This window comes from Neolamprologus multifasciatus, chromosome 19 (assembly GCF_963576455.1).
Source record: "Neolamprologus multifasciatus chromosome 19, fNeoMul1.2, whole genome shotgun sequence".
Taxonomy (NCBI): Eukaryota; Metazoa; Chordata; class Actinopteri; order Cichliformes; family Cichlidae; genus Neolamprologus; species Neolamprologus multifasciatus.
The window spans coordinates 17,136,955-17,158,447 of NC_140457.1; the positions used below are offsets into that span (position 1 = coordinate 17,136,955).

At 39.1% G+C, this 21,493-nt stretch overlaps 3 protein-coding genes across 10 annotated transcripts in view; 2 read left to right on the top strand and 1 right to left on the bottom strand.

Moving 5' to 3' along the window:
* Nucleotides 1–7,352, bottom strand: part of myo6b (myosin VIb) — a 39,505-nt gene extending 32,153 nt beyond the window's left edge. For both annotated transcript variants that reach the window (XM_085143292.1, XM_085143291.1), the window contains exons 1-7: nucleotides 7,148–7,352; nucleotides 3,771–3,919; nucleotides 1,506–1,575; nucleotides 1,351–1,424; nucleotides 808–937; nucleotides 467–572; nucleotides 78–133 (exon numbers count right to left, since the gene is read on the bottom strand). In XM_085143292.1, coding sequence (XP_084999418.1) covers nucleotides 78–133; nucleotides 467–572; nucleotides 808–937; nucleotides 1,351–1,424; nucleotides 1,506–1,575; nucleotides 3,771–3,887 — 553 coding nt within the window. In that variant the 5' untranslated portion in view covers nucleotides 3,888–3,919; nucleotides 7,148–7,352. The remainder of the gene's footprint in view (nucleotides 1–77; nucleotides 134–466; nucleotides 573–807; nucleotides 938–1,350; nucleotides 1,425–1,505; nucleotides 1,576–3,770; nucleotides 3,920–7,147) is intronic.
* A 2,109-nt stretch (nucleotides 7,353–9,461) lies between these two features.
* Nucleotides 9,462–12,064, top strand: colec11 (collectin sub-family member 11). 3 transcript variants are annotated; one of them, XM_085143617.1, is made up of 7 exons: nucleotides 9,465–9,627; nucleotides 9,903–10,068; nucleotides 10,173–10,244; nucleotides 10,767–10,838; nucleotides 10,946–10,999; nucleotides 11,119–11,214; nucleotides 11,373–12,064. In XM_085143617.1, the coding sequence occupies exons 2-7, from the start codon at nucleotides 9,933–9,935 to the stop codon at nucleotides 11,780–11,782; spliced, it is 840 nt and encodes a 279-aa protein (XP_084999743.1). In that variant the 5' UTR covers nucleotides 9,465–9,627; nucleotides 9,903–9,932; the 3' UTR covers nucleotides 11,783–12,064. The 3 variants fall into 3 exon arrangements, with proteins under 3 accessions (XP_084999745.1, XP_084999743.1, XP_084999744.1); XM_085143618.1 differs by having other exon boundaries at nucleotides 9,469–9,627; nucleotides 11,391–12,063; XM_085143619.1 differs by lacking the exon at nucleotides 11,119–11,214 and having other exon boundaries at nucleotides 9,462–9,627; nucleotides 11,391–12,064.
* Nucleotides 12,065–14,809: 2,745 nt separating this feature from the next.
* Nucleotides 14,810–21,493, top strand: part of dcdc2c (doublecortin domain containing 2C) — a 49,371-nt gene continuing 42,687 nt past the window's right edge. For 3 of the 5 annotated variants that reach the window (XM_085143621.1, XM_085143622.1, XM_085143625.1), the window contains exons 1-7: nucleotides 14,817–15,318; nucleotides 15,677–15,725; nucleotides 15,932–16,008; nucleotides 16,146–16,277; nucleotides 16,580–16,735; nucleotides 16,860–16,908; nucleotides 20,485–20,608. In XM_085143621.1, the coding sequence (XP_084999747.1) occupies nucleotides 15,035–15,318; nucleotides 15,677–15,725; nucleotides 15,932–16,008; nucleotides 16,146–16,277; nucleotides 16,580–16,735; nucleotides 16,860–16,908; nucleotides 20,485–20,608 (871 nt within the window). In that variant the 5' untranslated portion in view covers nucleotides 14,817–15,034. Of the gene's footprint in view, nucleotides 15,319–15,676; nucleotides 15,726–15,931; nucleotides 16,009–16,145; nucleotides 16,278–16,579; nucleotides 16,736–16,859; nucleotides 16,909–20,484; nucleotides 20,609–21,493 lie in introns of all 5 variants that reach the window. The other 2 variants (XM_085143620.1, XM_085143624.1) reach the window with 2 other exon arrangements.

Here is a 21,493-nt window from a genome sequence, read left to right on the forward strand (position 1 = left end):
AAATACACTCAAGATCACCTTCTCTATTAAAACTTTAATACATTACGAATAAGTGTTGAATTCTTTTAATATAGTACCTTCAACAATTCTCTCATCAATGTCTTGACCGCTTCCATATGATGTGGTCAGATATCTGAAAAGTTTAAAATCCATTAAAAATAACGTTCTAGAATCCATCAACATTAAATGGGAACTTGATAGTTAATTAAACTTTAGATAGTTCTTTGTTAAATAGTGAAATTATCATTTATTAATACAATAGGCTTTTTAACAGTGTCTGCATGGTTTTTGATTTGATAGATATCAATGGCTCTCTTTGAATTCAATACAGAAGCAATTGGGAGTATGAACAGATTTGAACCAAAGTCATTCTTAAATGTTGTATTCGCATGAATTAGAAAGGAAAAGATCAAATGTGAAGGAAAAACTGGGGCTAGAATGTAAAATAATTCATACGGATTCTTACCTGAGAACAAATTTGGTGTTTTCAGTCTTTCCTGCACCAGATTCACCTGAAACTATGATGGATTGGCTCATCTTCAAAACCTTCATGTCCCTGTAGGCTTTGTCCGCTAAAATAAAACATAACACCAAACACAGTAATGTAATGGGAAAATCAGGGCATGATGACAGACAATCTTTTAAAGTGTAGCTTTTAAGCTTAAATGAATCATGTAACAAAAGTGTTACTTCCAAAAGACGGCAAGTTTGAATACACTTCATGATTATAATACATTATACATGTGCCTTTCAGTTGCTTATATATTGAACCCCCCTTTTTAACACTGAGCAGGTGTGAGCTCTCACCTATAGCATAGACATGAGGTGGCAGGATGCCCAGTGACTTCCCTTGGTATGACTTGATGGCATCTGGGCTGTACAGTTTTGGAATGTCAAAGTATGGGTTAACAGCTATCAAGATATTTGCCACATACGTCTGTGGAAGAAATAAATAAAAGCATGATTAGGGTCTCTGCATTTGAGTGAATTGCTAGATATTACAAATAAACATGTCTTAATAATCAATTAAAGGAAGAAGAAGTGAAAAACACCCCACTGAATGCTGCTGAGATAATCCATTCTAATTTTCTCATCTACCAGCTGTCCCTTATTATCTAAGTGACTGAAGTCAGAACTGGGCTTGCCAGTCTGACCATGACTACTAGCTTCCCTTCACTCTTTACAAGCTGGTACTTTTCCCCACTGGGAAACAAGAAAATTGATCCTTTGTTTTTTTTACACTCAACCCTGTTACTCTATCTCCTCATGATGAAGCATATGCCGCATAAAGGACAGGCGTATTATTACTTGTGCTAAGGCAGCTTAATGTGGATGGTAATAACAACATACATAGATGTGGTCTTTACTGTACCGCACTCTAACATTGTTGAGGAGAGTGGCTTCATTCAAGTACATTAAGGAACCTGCAAACAGACGGGTTACACATGATTAACATTTTATTGATAACAATATGTTGAACAAATATTGTTTGTGTGAAGACTCACAGTTGTCATCTACATGCTTGTTGACATCATCCTCAGCAGGGAAGACTTGGTTCATCGGAGCGAGAAAAGTCTAAAACGTGAACAGTTTCACTTTTACATAATATCATTTCCAGGATAGACAGGTGTGCTACATGTGGCACTGTCTTTGCTTTTTCCGACTAACATTATACACTAGATTAATTGTTGCTTACTCCTTGCAGTTTACAGAGCTTATGACACAAAACAAATGTTTATTAGAGTTCTCAAGCATTATAAACAGTTAAGCAAGAGTGAATAAACATGAAAAGTTTACCATGCTTAAAGATCACAGTAACGATGTTCAGTGTGACATGTTCCCAGGCTAAATTAGTTACTGATATTCTCACTCTATTGTTTATGAGTCTGAGTTCATGGAAATAAACTCAATGGAACAAGTCGGCTGTGAGAGAAACAAGGGGAGACATGGCAGGATAATGAATAATTTGGTGGGAGAGAACAGGATCTGAACACCTGACTGAGTAAGTGGGTGGGTTACAGCTGGTAGGGATGTTGGTAAGGTTATTTGCTGATCTTGCAGTAACCAGACAACTTGGCACCATCATTCAGTGATGCAAGAACGACACTAACATCAACAGTGAGTTGCTATATACAGTATATATTAAAAGTATCTGTTTCTTTTATATATATTTAATGTTTGCTACACACTGACTATAAACAACTGCTTATCTGTGTGAGACTGATCCATCTTGTGCTTTGACGCATGGTTTCTTGCCAAAAACTGACTGGAAGCGTAACGAGAATATGCTTTGTGTGCCTGCTAACAGGTCTTGGCACAAACTGGTCGTCCACAATAACAATCATGCGAGAAATGTCCAACCAGTAAACTGACAGAGAGGAAAGCAGGCATCCAGACTGAGGGTCTTGCAGAAAGCTGAGGCACTAATGAGTTCAACAGAGCACTGAAAAAAAACACACTCAACTGCCCTTTCATTTGTTCAGTGAATGAGAGTTTAAGCTTTGCAAGAAGGCATAAACTGATGATTGTCATACAAAGTTTTGACCTTCTAGTCAACAATATTTTTTAGCTAATGTTATTGCCTCCAATGGCAATGTCCTGCATAATCAGTGCAGGACATGGACATAATCTGAGGCAACTGCAATATCCAGAGCCTCAGGACACTTCTAATGCGATCGGGGCCTTGTAATCGGAAGGTTGGCGGTTCGAGGTTATTGTGTCCTTGGGCAAGACACTTCACCCGTTGCCTACTGGTGGTGGTCAGAGGGCCCGGTGGCGCCAGTGTCCGGCAGCCTCGCCTCTGTCAGTGCGCCCCAGGGCAGCTGTGGCTACAATGTAGCTTGCCATCACCAGTGTGTGAATGTGTGTGTGAATGGGTGGAGGCCATTTACCATTTTAAACATTTTTTGTATCTTTAGCATGTGAAATTAACATGTTTTATCTCAAGAAAATAAAAATACAAATAAATTCTCAATGTAGATTCTTATATGCCATAGATGCACACCAATGCATATAATGTTTTCCCTGTACAACCACCATGCATAATAGCTGATATTACATGAACTCTAACATTGATGATGACTACATTTCATAGTAAAGTTATAAAGGAATGATGGTTGAATTTAGCTAATTTTGGGTCTTGGGGTTATGTATGATGACAGTCATATTGTCACAGCGTGAGCATAGGACACAGAACAGAGCTAACATTATAATTCATAATAACGTTTTTATTTTTGCAAATATGCAAATTATCTTGAGGGAGCTTGTTGACTAACTTGTTACCTTGCCATGATATCTGCGGTTTGACAGGCATTTGCCTGCCACAACAAACTATGTTTTATAGCATGACTTCGCTATCCAGTACCTGAAAACAAAGGCAAAAGCAGCTGCTACTGTACAGGTCTGTCGTAAGCAGTAGAGGCCTGCTTGCTGGGGATACATGATGGCTCAGGTGTAACAGGTGGCCTTTACCTCCTAATGAGCAGCCCTCCCTCCTGGCAACACTATCAGCACACCTGCTGCTGCCCTTTATTTATTCATGTCTCTGTACATGTGGTCTCTCATGTTTCTCACATTGTACACATTGTTGTGCTAACGCCTTTCTACCTGAAATCACGCTTAATAAAATTATTGAACGTTTTATTCAACACACTACTTTCAAATTCCAAATAAAAATAGTCATTTGGAATTATTTTTTATGTTAAAAGTAATGTTGTGTGTGTGTGTGTGTGTGTACACGTGTGTTTTACTTTACTTGTGTGATAACCCACCTTGCCCTTTTGGTTCAGCGGTTCTATGGTGAGTGTGTCGGCTCCTATGTCAGTGATCGTGCCCAGCTGGAACCCGTCAGTGGGGTGGGGCGCCCACACTGGCTTCCCATCCTCCATGATTTACCTCCAGTCAGCACAGGCACACAACTCTGCAAAAGGGACAGACAAAAAGAGGAACACAGACGTAAATTAAAATAAATATGTAAAGCACTGTTTTGCATTTTACTTTAAGCAAACAGAGTCTGCTTCTAGGTTTATGGCCACTTACTATGTATTACACCTACTCTCCACAACTGCAAAACGGAAGTTGATATCACTATCGTAAATTTGACGTCAGAACTTCTCATAACCGCCACCACATTTTTGTTTACCATCTATTCTGTATTTGCATGGTATTTGCCAAAGTCTTCATTACACCCTGCAGCTTGTAAAAAGCCTTGGGAACTATAACATTTTGCTATTCCTTCACACTTGGAAGACAATATTAAAGTAGCCAGCAGCTAGGCCTACCAACTATGGTGAAATCTCACCTAAATAGAAATAAATAAATACAAGAATTCATGATCAAACTGATCTGCTGGCATTCTCTACCTATTTGCATTGCATGACTGGGATCTGACCATTTCATGGTCTTCATTACTCGGTTATTCCACCAACTGGTCCTTTGAGAGAGGATTTCTAAGGAGTTGTCTGCTGCAATCTTAGTGAAGACAACACTCCCCCGAATGACCCCACAAATCTGACAAGAGAAACAATCCACTTTGCAAGTGTGCTGCTAGGGTTCAGTGGTACGCCAAGTTAAGAAGCTAAATATGGTACGCTACAACCACTGGTTAATGGTTTGTGAGGTATAAAGTACAGTACTTAATTTTTCTATTTATTGGTTATTTTAAACACTGTTAGTTTTACCAAATGCACAGCTTTATGTGTGAGGCTGAGTAAGGTAATTTTGTAATTCTTTAAAGATTCATATGATCACTGAGTGGATAACATGTGTCTGAATCTGTCAAGTAAAGTTTCTTTTTAGTTGTAGGATTAACTCACCTGAGTTAATCCTACAACTGAAGAGCTCCTCAAAGCAAAAGTGCTGATGTTATGCTTGAGTATCCAATAAGCTTCAGGGATTGAGGTGAAATGTCAACAGAGGACGTCTTACAGAAACTGCTGATACAGCTTCAACGACAACTAAAAGTTCAGCAGGTGAATGCACTCAGCATTAGGACTGATCCAACTTAGGTATCTCTTTTTCTTTTTCTGTTTAGACTTACAATAAGAAAAATGAGCACACTTCATATATTATTAAATCCTTTTCATGAGATAATGTTAACATTTCAGACACTTTCATTGCTTCTACGTCCCAGATAACAACTACTGAAACAAGTGATTTCTTTATGTCAGTTTAGTTACCACTTCTCACATGATAATAGCAATGAAGGACCAAAGATCACAGTTTTACTCCTTTATTACCAAACGCATTTCCCATCAGGTCAGTACGTCTACGTCTGGAAAGTGCATGAGGTCGATTTCTAAACACAACTACACTGGTTGAGGAAACACACATGGCTAAACTGCTAAGGCCATTAAAATACACATACATCCACGGTCTGGCTATGTATAATAAAGTGCATATTCTACATTTTTAAACAATCTGCTGCCACAGATAATGAAAGGCATTGAAGAAAAACACATGCTGTTATCTCAGTTTATTGTTATGTGGCCTATCTATTTATATTTATAGAGGAATACTCAACTTTCTACAGTAGATGTCTTTGCTCAAAGTAGGCCCTCAGACAAGCAAAGGAAAGAGTTCATATATCAAAGGATAAACGTTCCATCAAACTCCTAAATGTAACCATCGGAATTCATAACAGCAAAGACTCTGCACCATTAAAGTCAGGTAGCAGGTCAGGTACTAGGATGGGTAGATAGATCTATCTTAATATCCTAGTTGTATCTTAAATATCTATCTTATTAGATAAATTGATAGATAAATAGAAAATCACATTCTAACATAAGCAGGAGAAAAACGCACAATGACATTCCCGGTCTATTATCTCTAACCTTCAAGTGTGAGATCAAGGCTAGAGGGAATCCTAAAGATTGTTTTTGTTAGATAACCGATAACCACATAACTATCCCACAGTTCCTTTCAAGTTAATTTACAGTTTGTTCACACATGAAATTCAGTCACTTGAATGGTTCATGAACACGGAAAGCTGAAATGGCTACACACATTTTGCTATAGCGGAAAGACTTTGCATACTGGAAAACCACAATAAAATTAACCGTACTTTGCCAGAGCATTCTATAAGCCAAGTTCCATTCATTATACAGGGCGTTATATTGGGCTCTTTTAGAAGAGCCCTCCAAACTGTCTGCATCCTTGGCTGCGTACAACAAAACTGAGACCAGCCCCTTATGAGTAACTTTGACTCTGCAGCCTCAAATCCTCTTAGTATCTGACCCTAATCCAGACAGAGAGGTGAGACGCCTGAAGTGAGATGTAAACCTCACAAATAAAAGTCAGTGAGTAGGTTTCAGACAATGCAAATCAGGAGGGTGTCACATATCCAGTGAAACAGAGAGCCAGAAAGTACGGAGAGGAGGAAATATGAAAACACACACACAAATATATATACACTCCCACACAAATGTACACTGCTTGAGAGTCAAAGCAGTACACGGTGAAACACCCCTCGTGTTTCCTGCCTCCTGTTTCCGGTTCTCTCTCAGGGAAGGGAGGCATGGAAAAAGCATTGGACGATGGCTACAGAGCAACAGGATGAAAGATGCACACACAACACAGGGTACACTTTCAGAAGTGCATGCCAAGAAAGCATTTAGTTTAAGTGGTGTGCCTAAATTTGAATGAAAAGTGACATGTCAGAGAAATAAATTGTAAAATAAAATAAATAAATGCATAAGAATAAAGAATCCTGGTTTACGTTTGTTAATCCCGTGAGGACACTTTAAACGCACCACGGCTAAATTATGCAGAGGAGAAATATCTAGGACAGAATTTCCTGATAGCAATCAAGCAGAAACGAGATGTGGGCTAAACTGTCGGCTGTTGTGATTACTCGAGACAACCTTAAAATGAGGTTTTCATAATTACGATTAACCCCAAATAACTTTTTCAAAGAAACTTATGGAACTAAGCACCTTATAATAAGTCACGACTACTGCACCAAGACACCAAACAGTACACCAGTGGAAGTAAGTCAAAAGTACAGGTTTAAACAGAAGCCCACAGAAAACTCAGTTCCCAAATTGCTCTTAAATCAGACAAAGTACTTCAAAATACTTGTAACGTTAGCTATTTGGAATAAAAATTTAAAAAGCGTAACAGGTAGACAAAAAAACAACAACACACTTACAAGTGAAATCCTTCAAGCAGTTGAATTTACGTTCACGGTGACAGTAAGACGTTTTATGCTCCTCATTCGGTTGTATGTGTGTAGCACTGGTCCAGCTTTCCAGCTTTGTCGGTGTTTCTTCCTGCAGCAGACAGGACGGATGAGTTAGCAGCGGGCTGTCTGGGTGACAGGCTACGCTCGAGCTCCGGTGAACACCGGTGACGTCACCCGCACCGCGAAAGGTGCGTTAAAGTGTCCCTCGTAAGATCCTGTGACGTTTTCATTTTTGGCTTATGGTTTATACTGATAACTAAACATTAAAAAGCCACTCATATTGTAAAAAACTAAACAAAAACAGCTCAGGTCGGCGATCGTGAGTGTGAATAATTTCAGTTATATCACTTAATACTTTTTATATTCGAATTGTTTTCCATCAATGTATTAATGCATGTGAATCTCATTAAAAATAGTTCAGTATAAACAATCACAAGTTTCAACATGTTACATCACCACATGGGTTTGGAGAATTTTAAATATGCAATGTTTGAGTGTCTGAATGTAGGTATTTTATTTCACTAATTGATGGGCTATTTGTTTGGTCTGTCATCCATATAAAAATAACAGAGGATTAGCAGAGAGCACGTGGCTGCGAAGAAAAGACTGCAAATGTTGCCTGAGCTTCATGAATATTTGAGTGGCAGGTAATCTGAAACTTTTGGGGGAGATTTTTGAAGGAGACATCCAATCCACAACTGAAACACAGGCTGCCACTCGGTTTGTAAATCTAATTAGGACATCTGATACGCCAGTACTGGATCATATCTGATTACGGACAGTAGTTGACAGCAAGCACTAAAATGTAGCTTTTATTTTTTAAGCCCCCAGACCAACACCAATCTACAAAACTATTACCTTTTTTGTACCCAACCACTTTGGAGTTAAGACAGTTAATGAATTTGATCATGTGGGATTTAACGCAATTTTATATTGTTTAGCAGACTAAAAAAATAAATGGTCTGGTTAGCTTTTATATTAAAGATCCAGAACACGGTTCTTTATTGCTTTGCCTGCTGGACAATGTCTCCCCCATGTGCTCATATGGCATATAAGCAACCATATCCCATGTAATTACAGTTCACATGGAAGGGATGCACTAGAAGGTTCATGATGGGGAGAATCCCAGTGCACACTGGGACACCAAGGAGCACAGAGTTAAGCAAAACACAAACACACAATAATTTCAAACCCACATGCTTGTAGGGAATGTGTAGTGAATGGAACTTGGTATACTTATAGAAAGAATGCATGACATAAAGTGAAATCCTCCACTGAAGCCAAAGGAAGGTTGTTTTTGTAGAAGGTGAGGACTCAACGTTTTCTGTGTTAAAAAATAGTGTTTTTATTTTGATACTTTCTCGTTGTTATTTTATGAAATGATTTAAGTTATTTAAACAATTTAATTTAGAGTTGATTCAAACTCAAAATGAGTTTGAATTAAGTTCAAACTCATTTTGCATCATGGGCCACATACATTAAACATTTAACGGCTGTCTCAATTTTGCTACAGGATAAAGAGATATTGCTGTAGTAAATGAAAGAAATCTGTCCACACAAATAAAGACATGTATAATGTTACAGAAAAAATTATGGTAGTAATTACAACAACAGAAGAGTAATTCACAGAAATTCACAAAATAGTTTTTCCTCTGTGGACTCACTGCAAAACATAGAAATTTACAGCAGCTAGTGAAAAATCAGGCACTCTTCTGTGTTTTAACAGTTTTTTTCATCAATTATTTAATGACTCTGGTATAGTATGAATAGCAATGGGAGAGCTCTTTATCAGTAGGAAAAACTGTAAAAGCAATGACAAAACAGTAAAAACGTAGAAATCGATGCCCTCTCTCACATTTTCCAAAGCTCTCTAGCAGGCCAGATTGGAGTCTTTCCTGGGCCAAATGTGCCCCCCGAGCCTTATGTTTTACACCTTTGATTTAAATCCTTAATGTTAAATAAATAACATCATATGATAGACATAACATAAAAAACAACTCTCCTTGTAACATTTTCATATGGACCACAGCATATGTAATGATAATCACCACTACTGGTTTGTCATACAAACCAAAATACTACAGCGACTTGCTAAAATAATAGATGCTACCTTGTTACTAAATCAATGTGCATGCTAGCTCTGTAAAATGCATTATATATTTAACTCTCCCAATTATCTGATAGCACTAAAAAGTTGAGTCAGTATATTTATCAGGCCTCTCTGCTGTCAATCTCTTGACCGCTTTCCCAGCTAATTATCTGTGGGGAGCCCAAATGCTTTGGAGTTTATCTGTGAACTGTTTACAAAAGTCCTATCACACACATTCTGTGGTGCCTGTGTAGAGGAACATGAAATGCTCTTGTAGGACCACCAGCACTCAAAGCTCCTGCAAATCTTTGGACATTGGCATTACTTTTTTACTTTTGTCTGGAAAATACTTCTAAAGGTAGGCGTTTCCGATTTTGAAATACTGTATAGTTTTCAAGTAAAAACGCTTTCTTGGAGTTACTAAAAAGCTGTGTGTGTGTACTTGGTTTATGCAAATGTAGTTCTAAATGCGGCTTTGGAGTCTCTTTTTTATTTATTTTCAGTGGAAGGAAATTCTCACTTCTAATTCCACTATTTTAATTCTGAAATATACAGAAACATATAAACAAAGCCTTGCTTTTTATGAATGATTTTTTTATATTAGCATTTCCTTAAATTGTTTTGTTTCTCCAGCATAGCCCCCTAATCATCCCATGTAGAAGAATGACCGGTGAGAAACTGTTACTGCCAATGATACTAATGTCTGTAGTGATGAGTTTATTACCAATGCAGACATCATATGGACAACACTTGCCAGAGGAGTCTTGCACTGTTCAGATCCTTGTCCCTGGACTCAAAGGCATGTAGCTCTTTGTTCTTTCTTACAAAATGCATACCAGACACCTTAAAAACCAAGAATAGACTCTATCTGATATAATAATTGTTTTTCTTCTGCTGTAAAAGGAGAACCCGGAGAAAAAGGACAAAAGGGAGCACCTGGGAGACCAGGAAGAGTTGGTCCGCCAGGGGAGATTGGTATATTTTATGCACTTGCACCAAAAAAAATAAACTACACAGTGTGTTTGTTTGTTTTGTGAGCAAAAGTACATTCCCCTAAAATGCAAATCTTTAAAGAGAGAATATTTTCTACATGCCGACATTTATAGATCTCCTCATTTTCTCATTACTACCACTAATACAAGAAAAACTGGGGTAAAGATCACATTTCTCGGGCTGATAATGTGCCGTTACATCACTACCAGGCCATCCAGAAATGGTCAAGTGTTTATATTACGGTAAGAGGTCAAATGAGAAATGGTTTGTGGAATCCAGAGCTGTGGACAAGTGTTTATGGAAGACCTTAATGAGGAGTGAAGGGTGTTCTCTGAAGCATATTCATCATTTTAATTAATGAACCTTTAGTGAAAGTAAAGATTTATTGTTTAATATATATAATTTTGCTTTCATTTGTGCTGTTTTAAGTTTGTCTTGACTATAAGATATACAGTATGTCTCTATCTTCATATGAACAATTTACTCATGTTGCATTCTTTTTAGGTCCACCTGGGGTCAAAGGACACAAAGGCATTATGGGACGTTATGGAAAAGTTGGCCCAAGTGGAATGAAAGGTGCTATAAGAAGCAGAGATGTACTGTCTGCACACTTTTTCAGGAACACATCAATTATTTGTTTAGTGTGTTTATATGATTGATAAATATTTACATCTCTGATGCAGGATCCAAGGGAGATCCAGGTGACGCTGGTCCAAGGGGCCCAGACGGAGAGCCAGGTGGGTTCTAAAACCATCTTATTTTGTTTGTCAAACAGATGGCAGCAGGATTAGACAGACACATCTGTAAATGAATAAAGTCAACTTTGTGATAGTCCCACACATTTTTGCCTTATCAGGGGTTCCCTGTGAGTGTGCGCCAATTAGAAGGATGATTGGAGAAATGGACATTCTTGTGGCTCAGCTTTCCTCAGAACTAAAATTCATTAAAAATGGTAAAAGATTTGCAGTCTTTAAAAATGCTTTTGTATTTAAAAAAAAAAAAAAAAAAACTATATCAGTTTTGGTATTTTGCTGATTTCCTGTCCTATAGAATTGAAAATGCGGGCATGTCAATGTGAAATTTATAGAAATACAAGTGCTCATTTTTCAGCACTGCCCTCCCCTGCAGCTGTTGCTGGCATTAAGGAAACAGACAGTAAGGTCTATCTGTTGGTGAAGGAAGCGAAGCGCTACACCGAGGCTGAGGGCTACTGCCAGACGAGGGGAGGGCACCTGGTCATGCCGAAGGATGAGGGAGCAAACGCAGCCATCGCAGCGTACATAGCCGATGCTGGCCTGAGCAGAGTTTACATTGGCATTCATGACCTCGAGCACGAAGGTGTTTTCACCTACGTAGATCACTCTCCCATGACCACTTTCAGCAAATGGAGAAAAGGAGAACCCAACAATGCCTATGATGATGAGGACTGTGCTGAGATGGTGACCTCTGGGGAGTGGACTGATGTGGCGTGCCATCCGACAATGTATTTTGTTTGTGAATTTGACAAGGACAACATCTGAGGCCAGTATATGCTAAACAGCCTGCAGACTGGACAAATGTAATGGAGCAAAAACTGTAATCTTATTATTTTGCTGTATCCTCTATCTGTAAATATGAATACGAAATGATACGCAAGTTGTGCAAAGTAGTATACTTTCAACTTCCTTTTTGCTTATGAACTAATAAGCTATTTATTTTCTGAACATACAAAATATCCAAATGTTTGTAATATTTTTTTTTTTACGTCCTTGATACATACTGAAATAAATTAGTGTTTCCAAAAGCATGCCAGGAACTGAGTTTTTATTTAATTCAGAATATCCACTGAGCAATATTTGTAGCAGTACCATAGACAAACAGTGTAAATAAGCAAATATAGAGAGCTGTGGATTGTGTAGAAAAAAAAATACAATTAAAAGACATTCCAGTTGAGTGCATTTAATCAGAGGAACAGAATACAGCATGCATTCCACATTCATGTGCTGTGCAATAAACATACATACATAGTTTAAAAATAATTTTTTGCACATTATTTTTTGCTCTTGAACTAGTTGTGCTTATTTACTACAGCAGTTAAAGCAAACTTATGGAAGAAATATACGATAAATGATGCAGCACAAAGCTGCAGGAGGAGAAGCTACACTACTACCTCACATAAACAAGGTTCTCGATTTGAATCCACTGGCTGGCTTCTGTGTGCAGAAGTTGGGCTCTTGGTGTCCAGGCTTCCTCCCACAGTCCAACGACGTGCATGCTAGTTTAACTGCTGGTTCTAAATTGGTCAGATGTGAGTGTGAACAGCTGTTTGTCTCTGTGAGTTAGCCCTGCAATAGACTGGCAACCATAAACATGTATACATGCATGTCTCAAAATACTTATATGGCTTAGATTATGTTTTAATCATTAAAGTGACCCATTTTATATTATTGTAAAATAACAAAATAATTACTTTTCTGTTGTAATTTCCACTTGGACCATCGCCACCCAGTGGGCGAAAGCTCATCTTACAGCAAAAATCCCTTACAGGGGACTGAAGTCAGTGGCTGCTCCACATTTTATCTGTTATGTTAAGGAGAGCACAGGTGTTACAAAAAACAATAACTGTCATGCTAAATGTACAGAAGCCAGGAAATTCATTAATTTTAATGTTTACAGTTGTTCGTCTATTAGGTTGATTTTAGGCTGTTCTATAGCACTGCATAAATACCAAGCAGTAATTGGTATATGTGCTAAATATATTAAACATGAATCATATCAAAGTCAAATCGTTGCGACAATGTCCTTCTGAAGTATGCAAACATCCTAACGAGTGAACACGGTAAGGTTCTCATGTATTATCCAGCGAGCAATGCAATTACACCGGAGTCACCTTACATCTTTATAACATTCACTCTGCACCTTAGTGTGCTGTAATAAATGGGAGTTTTAAAATAGATGGCACTGACCTTTAAGAGCGCCAAAGGAAACTCACCCACTGCTTCCCCTTGATTCCTGACATGACATATCACACTTTGGCTAAGCACAATTTGAATCACAGTTACACTACGACATGTATCCTGGCTAAGAACTGATAAGAACTAATTGCTGGAGACTTTTATGACTTTTCATAAAATTCTGAAAACCATTTGATGCAATGACTAAAACGTGATCACATACTAAGCACATTGACATATTCTTGATTTGTAGTGTTAAATTAATGCTGTCAGTTTTTTTTATATAAAAATAATTTACCACCTAAAGTTTAAAATAAAAATAACAGATTACACATGACAATAATATGACAGCCGATTGTTTGCTGAATGACAGAAACAAAATATTACATACCTTAGATTAGTTTGACATTTTCATCTTTGAAAATCCTCCAACGGTTTGGTTGTGTGACTAATAGGAGATGTCTTGCGGCCCTGGCAGCTATTGTTTTAGGATGGGTGTCCCAGCTGAGATGATATCCTATTGCATCCCTCTAAGAAGAGGAATTTGAATATGCATGATGCATTTCTCCTAATAAAGCAGAACACCAGTCCCTTAAGAAATGAATAATTAATGCTGAGATGAATTATGTATTTAATTGACCAGGAGTTGTCCGCCATAAACCAATTAAGTGCCACTGTTGCAGCAGTCTCTGGTTACCTTTGTAGTAAACAGTTTGGACAGCTCTGTCTAAAAGTGAAGGGGCTGCAGTCACTCTGCTACAGTTGTAATATACAATAGGAGTCTGTCAAAAATTTGAATGGGATACCTTTTTTCTTCAAAAAAGAATACACTTCTTTGGCTTTCTATTATATTTATTATCACCGTTATACACTTACAATAGATTTTGGAGGAGGGCATAAATGGTAAACCATATGGCATGGATCATGAGGAAAGATGTATAGTAGCCTTGTGTTAAACTTCAGTTGGCTTTGTCAGACAGAATATGTGTAGATTTCATTATTTTCAACATTTACATATGTTATGAGTGTATATAAATAAACACTGAGAGAAGATTGAAGTCAAACAGTAAATGTGTTTTTATATTAGCGGATTAAACCTGGGAAAAAACTGCATTCCAAAAGAATGTACAGTGCTTAAAAAAGTTATTATGCATGCCAAAGTATCCTTGGGCAAGATTCTGAACCCGCAGTTACTCCCATTTACAATATACCATAAACGTAAGAAAAAAGGGGGAAAAATAGAAATGTGTTGAAAACACGTTTAAAGCTAAAAAGTACTGAATTGGATTCACCATAACATTTCTGTCTGTTCAGGAATGGAAGTAAATAACAGCAATTTGGGATCTAAAAAATGAAGATACTAACAATAATAAAAACTAAACGACATATGCTTTGTTACAGCTTACTTTACATTGGGTAGTGGCCTAATAAATTTATTAAGCAATGAAATTCACCGCTGTGTTCTGTCAATTAGTTTCTCGTTAAATACCATGAGATTGAATCAGCCAGCTGGTAATGAAAATTAAAAATGAGTTTGTTTTTTTAATACAGACCTATGAGCAGTTTAGCTAAATATGTAAAACCCACTGGGGTCACCCCACTGGTTGCCTTGGTAGCACCAGAAGTTTGGTATCGAACACTAAATTAACCTTAGCTACACAATAGAAGACACGACAGAGACGTGCATACGTATCTTAATACTACACCTCTCATGTGGAAGAACTGAGAAGCTGTCTCCAGTTACGTCTCCGGAGGCGAACAGAGCTGACACATTAACTTCTGACACCAAGGGCCACCGCTGTTTGTTGTTTGAAATCGTTCCCATTAGCTAACACAAGTATGCCCAGCATATCAGTGAGAAGTGACTTTCCACCGACAAAAATAATCGTCGTCTACAGGAACGGGGATGCCTATTTTCCCGGCAGGAAAGTAGTTGTGAATCCGCGGCACGTGCCATACTTTGACAACTTTTTGACATCTCTGACCAAAGGGATTGAAGCACCTTTTGGCGCTGTGAGGAGGCTCTACACCGCCACACAAGGCCACCAAGTTCACCATCTGGATGACCTTCAGCACGGGAGTGAGTATGTCGCGGCCGGGAATGAGGCGTTCAAGAAACTGAAGTAAGTGTCATGTTTTAGGGGTGTCCTGTCTGAGTTTACTTGTATATACTGGAATCTACAGGTTTTTTCTTTAGCTTCATTTGTTGGCAAGGGGATTTGACTAGTCTGGTACTTAATATTCATTAAAACGCTCTGAATATGTCAGCTTATCTTAAATAAAGTCTAATCTGTCTTTAAATGTAATCTTTTGGACCCAGTATTTTAGTCTAGTCAGCAGAGCACTGATCTTGAGCATACTTTTACATATATAACTATTTGATTTCAATTAGTTTTATCAGATCTAAAGATGCCTTACACCCACATCCTTGCATACGTTTCCTTGTACCTAAAGCTAATTTGATCTTTTACTGCCTTCAAGTTATTGTGAAATCGCAGCCAAGAAGCCACAGAATAAGAAAAAAGAACAGGTAGGAGCAATGTTTTGTGTGTGTGGTCAGTTATAGTGAAGCATTTTCATGTGTCCTTGTTTTAAGTTTAACCATTCTGCTTGAATGCTGATGCCATCCTTAAAACCTAAGTTGCTCATGAAGGTCCTGTCGAGACACATAAGATTAGATTTTGAGTGACGTGCTGAAAAAAACCCCACTCAGTTCCTCCTTTATGAAATTTTCAGATCCAACCTGTTGTTCACAGCAGGATAGTAGTTTCTGCCCGCTGGAAGAGAACTGCTGATGAGTCTTGCACAATAAAGTGAGTATTGATTTTAAACTGCATACATATTTTTCCACGGTGTTAAAAGAATAATGTTCTCTGCCGTGCTGTGCAATGCAAGAAACAATTCCATTTATTTATTCATGGATCTTTGTGTGTCCTGTTTTGTTTCGTAGCGTCTTCACCAACGGAGAAGTGCTGGTTCCTCCGGCTCGAATACGGATCCCAAAGTATACCCTTAGAAGCTGGGAAAACGTTTTAGCTATGGTGACAGAGAAAGTGCGTCTTCGCACGGGTGCTGTTTTCAGGTAATGTCAGGACATTTAGTCATACATCATTTTTAAACTAGTTAACTGGAGTATCAGTGAAGGTTGTTTTCCTCTTGCCTTCTAATTTAGAAGGTAATGTGATTAGTGGACACTTTACAGTCAATTTAAATGCAGAAAAATGATACTTGGGAAGGAGAGTAGAGGGACTTTTGCAATTAATTAGAGATTGAGACCATGTGTGGTTGTGATGTATTCAATAGAATTTATTCAGGCAAAGACGTAGCTGAAACTATCACTAAACATTACTGCAGTGAGTTGTTTTTCTTTATTTGAGCTTTCAGGCTTTCCACATTAAACGGACACCCTGTCTCCGGTCCCACTGAACTGGAGAACAACCACTACTATGTTGCAGTCGGTTCAGAAAAGTTTAAGGCTCTCCCATATTACCACTGTGTCCCCAGGAGTGATTTGCTTAGGGAAAATAACATGACTGAAGGGTACGAGATGTGATCTTTCATGGCTTTTTCTATATGTCCAGAATAAACACTGGATTTGATTTTATTTCGATAAAGAAAGCAGAAATGTGTTTGTCAGTATTGTTTTTCCTTTTCTTCCCTGCAGCCAAGGCATCCTGCCCAGTACAAAAATCAAAAGATGTGCAAAGAATGTGGTGAGTGTTGATGCACTTTGCCATCTGGTCCTTCACGTTCTCCTAACGTGCTAAATTGGTACCCTTTTTCCCCTGAACTCCCTCCGGGTCATTGTTGTAGCACTTTGTTAGACTCACAGTTGAAAAGCGTATCTTTGCACACACAGCATTTCAATTAACATTTCCCACGTGTGAGACTTGTTGTGGGGGCGCAATTCGTTATGAAACACCACTATCATCAATCACTGTCTGCAGGAGGCATTGAGTTACCGTTGCTTTCCAGTTTGATGGGTAATTCCCACAGAGACAGGCTGGCCCACTTGATCAAGTGCAGTGAGCCTCATAGACAGATCATATGCACAAGGGGGACTTCGTTTACAGCAAACTAAAAGAAAAAAAATCTCTTATTCAAACAAGAGCTGGGACTATTTGTATTGTGATTAAGTTGACAGTGAAATGCTGCGAACCCATACGGGGATTGCGCTGCTGTGGGCCCGAGGTGAACACCAAATCACGTGATGAAGATGAGAACATGCCCACTCAGCAGGTCTAGATAGAGATGGGCCCCACTGTGACAAATGTGCCTGACATGTGATTTTTATAACCATGAAAGATGACAGTGTTCTGGCAGATGTCAATTTTTGTTAGATATAGAAAAATGTCCCTTGCTTTATCTCCAGCTTTATCTGCATTGGATTGCCTTTGAATTTAGAAATAATTTGAATATTTATTAGTTATATATAAAAGATCTCTTCATTATATTAACAGCTATGCAGCCATAAAGCAGTAGATGAAAATGACATTGTTAAGCAATTTTGCTTATCTGATACATTAGCTAATAAGACACAACAACCACAACTTTTGCCATTTCACTTAGTACCATGAGGTGGAGACAGAGACAGAGCTATGCCTGTATTTTGCATCCTTCGTTTCAGTGTAGTGTTAGTCATTCACTAGACATGAGGCTGCCGCATTTTACTTTCCTCGCCTCTGTGTCTCATCCCTCATGAATTTGTAAACATGATCTGACCAGTTAATAAGGGCCTTTCAGAGGGGGAGATATGCAAGTGACAAAAAATTACCCAATCTGTCTTGATCTGTCAGCTGTTTAGCTTACTGATTACACATACATTTATAGGGTCGTGTCCATCATTAATTTCAGTTTGACCTCACAAAACAACAGCAGTCTGATTTGAAACGCCCGTAAAAAAAGACCCTTTAAATATGCCCACTGAGGTTGTGTAAAATGTAACCTTGCTCTGCACGGGAGCCGTGTCTGTCCTGTCCGCACCGGCGGTGGACCCGTTTCTGCACTGCTGGACGGGACATCTGGTGTGGAGCAACCACCGACTAAACTGACAGCTCTGCAGAGTGTAATAATGAAACTCTCCAGTACACCGTGTTCCCATTGGAAGCAAGCATGCTGTATATGCTGAGTTAAGTGTTTTACAGACATGATGAGGTAGAAACTTTTGAGGTAGACATAGCATAAAGAGAAGATTAATAGGGGAGAGAGGAATACAAAGAGACAAAGCGAAAAAGAGAACAACGGCGTGCATCGTGCAGTACACTTAGTTATTATGGCAATCGTTATTATGGCAGTTAAGCAGTGCTTTATATGTGCTTCACATTAAGAGCCCCGTGTAAAAAAAAAAAAAAAGCCCAGAAAGGCTGACTAAACCTTTAATATCTGTGCTTTCTGACATCATTGATGATTTGCTTCTCCTCGTTTCCTCTGTTTCCCATGTATGAGCTCATTGGTTAGGGGAAATAGCAATGCCCCGAGGAAGACTTTACCCCCTCGCTGCTGCCAGTGTGTCTACTCACTGAGGACTCGGCCCTGGGAGTGGCTCAGACTGATATCACAGTCAGTATGGCTGGAGGCTGGTCAGTCCAATTGTTTAGGACCCCCTTTTTTCCCCTGGCTATCATATCACCGTGTCCTCTTGTTGACTCCAGTTTTTGGCCACACGAGAGAGCCACAGATTACTTGCTGTCCAGCCCTCCTGAGCCCCCTTCACACTAACTCTAGCACTCTCTTTGTCTTTCTCTCTCTCTCTCTGTCTCTGGAGCCTGATGACACACACAGTTGTCTGCTCCCGCAGGACCTGGTACTGTAGATATGTAATGCAGACCGAGAGGCTATACTGTATGACCTCAGCTTTTCCACTGCCGTGTTTCTACTTCTGCTGCTGCTTGTTTTTGTAATCTTCCGGCTCCTTCAGCACCCCTCGTCCTCTGCTTTCTCCTCCCCTATGCCCTGCTTGCCACTCTCCCTGAGCGAGACAGCTTTGGATTGAGCTCGGTTTATTTAAATACCATCTATTTACATCTCACCACAAGCAAGAAAACAAGCTGCTCAATTTTTGATGGGCCAGATAGAGTTTGATTTAAAACTTTATCGCAAAGTTGTTTCACATCACTCGCAGATGAACCGAGGTTACAGGAGCTGAATTAGCAGCTTATCGCCGCGACGGTGCCACTGCTCCTTTGTCTTTGATCTCATGCGGCCGCGGACACCGCCGTGCTAGAACATGAACTCTCTTTCAACTCTCCTCCTCTGAATATAGCAGGCAAACTTCACACTTCTTTTGTTCTTTTACTTTTTTTTTTCTCCCTCAGCCCACTAACGGCTGTATAAATTCAAAAGAATATCAACAGACTTTGCCTCTGCATTAAAGTAAGCAAACAAGTGCAGAAACAACGCCGCTATTCCCCGGACTCCATGTTAGTGAGCTTGCAAACACCACTGCCAGAAGTGTATTCTGGTGGAAGCCCGAGATCACTACACTATCCCCCGAGCCAGCCCAGGGATCCTGCAGTAAAGAGCACTCTAGCTGAAAAGACACATTAAGTCAGCTCTCTCTCTCGATCTCTATGTCTGTGTCTCTCATTCTCTGTAAGGGAGACATACCTCACCTTGCTACCTGCGGAGGGGATGAGGAGCCTGCGAGGAGAAAATTGCCTTTTGTGGAAGCATTAATTCAGATGTGTACCCTGCTGTCTGAACATCACTGAACTCTCCCCACTGCTCTCTCTCTCTTCTCTTCCTCTCTCACTCCTTTGCTCTCCCACCATGCAACTGAGTCCCAAACCTTTTTTTTTCCTCCCCTCCCCATCAATAACCTTCTTCTGTCTGCTGCTGAAGAATAAGTTATTCCCTACGACTCCCTCCCTTTCCCTTTAAGCTTGTTTGGATTTTCATTGTTTGATCTGGCTTGATAAATAAGACAAATGCAGTTAGAAATTCATGGCTGCCCTATTTCATCAATAAATGATTAGTTTGCCACGCTCCCTAGTGATTGATAGGTTGTGCATGGGATGTATTGGAACCAGATGAATTCAATACAGTAGGAGTCAGCGGGGAGTTACAAAACATATCAGCTCATGAAAAATTGAGGTCAATGGAAAATGTAAAAAAGCTGCTGAAAAGAGAGGAGAAACAAGCTTTCCTGTCTTGTTTTCTTGTTTTACTTCTTCCTCTTTACAAAACGAGCAATAAGTCAATGATGAATCACAGACCGAATGTGAGGACATATACCTTAATCCGGGCCTCTCTGCTCTCCTCTCTTTTGTACCTCCATGTGGTTTGCTCAGACAAGCTCTGGAGAAGACCTTGAGCACACAGCCAGGGGCCAGACAAAGAAACTCACAGCCAAGGCAGAGAGAACCAAACAACAAGGGCAGGTGTCCAAGAACCCAGTTCTCTTCCCCCCAGTGGGTAAGCAGAGCACTATAGAAATATTGTCTTTACTGTCTTGCTCTTTAGCCCCTCTGTCCGCAGAGTTTTTGTTTTCTTTCTTTTTTGTTGTTGTTGTTGTTCTTCGACACTTTCTTCTTTGCTATGATGACAGAAAGAAACCTGTTGGATTTTGAAGACCATCTATGCGCTTTGGGTAAAGCATCTTTGTGTTTGCAACTGTACATTTGTAAGTCTTCTGTGTGTGTAAGTAAAGAGATGTAACTCCTAGTCTGTGCTGATCATGCAGAAAATCTGCCATCTGGCAGGTGAAGGAGATTTCTTTGGAATCTCAGCTTGTTCTTTTTAAGTCCAAACAGAACAGAGCTGTGCGCCGTTTCAAAGGAACACTGCTCTTTTCTGTGAATATTAATAAAGAAAAAGACTTCAAACACTATCAAGGGGGCTTAAATCATAGATGAATTCAATCAGGCCATTTTGTTGAATACGTATCCTGAAAGCCTGGTTAACTATCTAGGGGGAGACAAAAATGCTCTTATTTTCTCTGGATGCGGGAATCAAGATGGTAATGAGTTATTAATCTTAAGCAACACTGACAAAAGTAAAGACAAATATTATTTGTGTGCTTTAAATGTGATACTCAGTATATCAATAATAATAACACTGTCTGTATCTACTTATGCAGTTGTTGTTGTGCCATCTGTGCGCAGTAGTACGATTGCTTCACTTGAAAAACACATACTGGTATGGTAGCATTCGCAGGCTAATTGCTACTGTTTGAATCCTGCCATGATTTCATATGCTGTGACTGAGATACTCAGTTCTCAGGACACATTTCTGCTTATACTGTATCTGTAACCACATTAGCAAAGTCCCTAAAGTTAAAAAGCAAAGTTTTATGTCTTC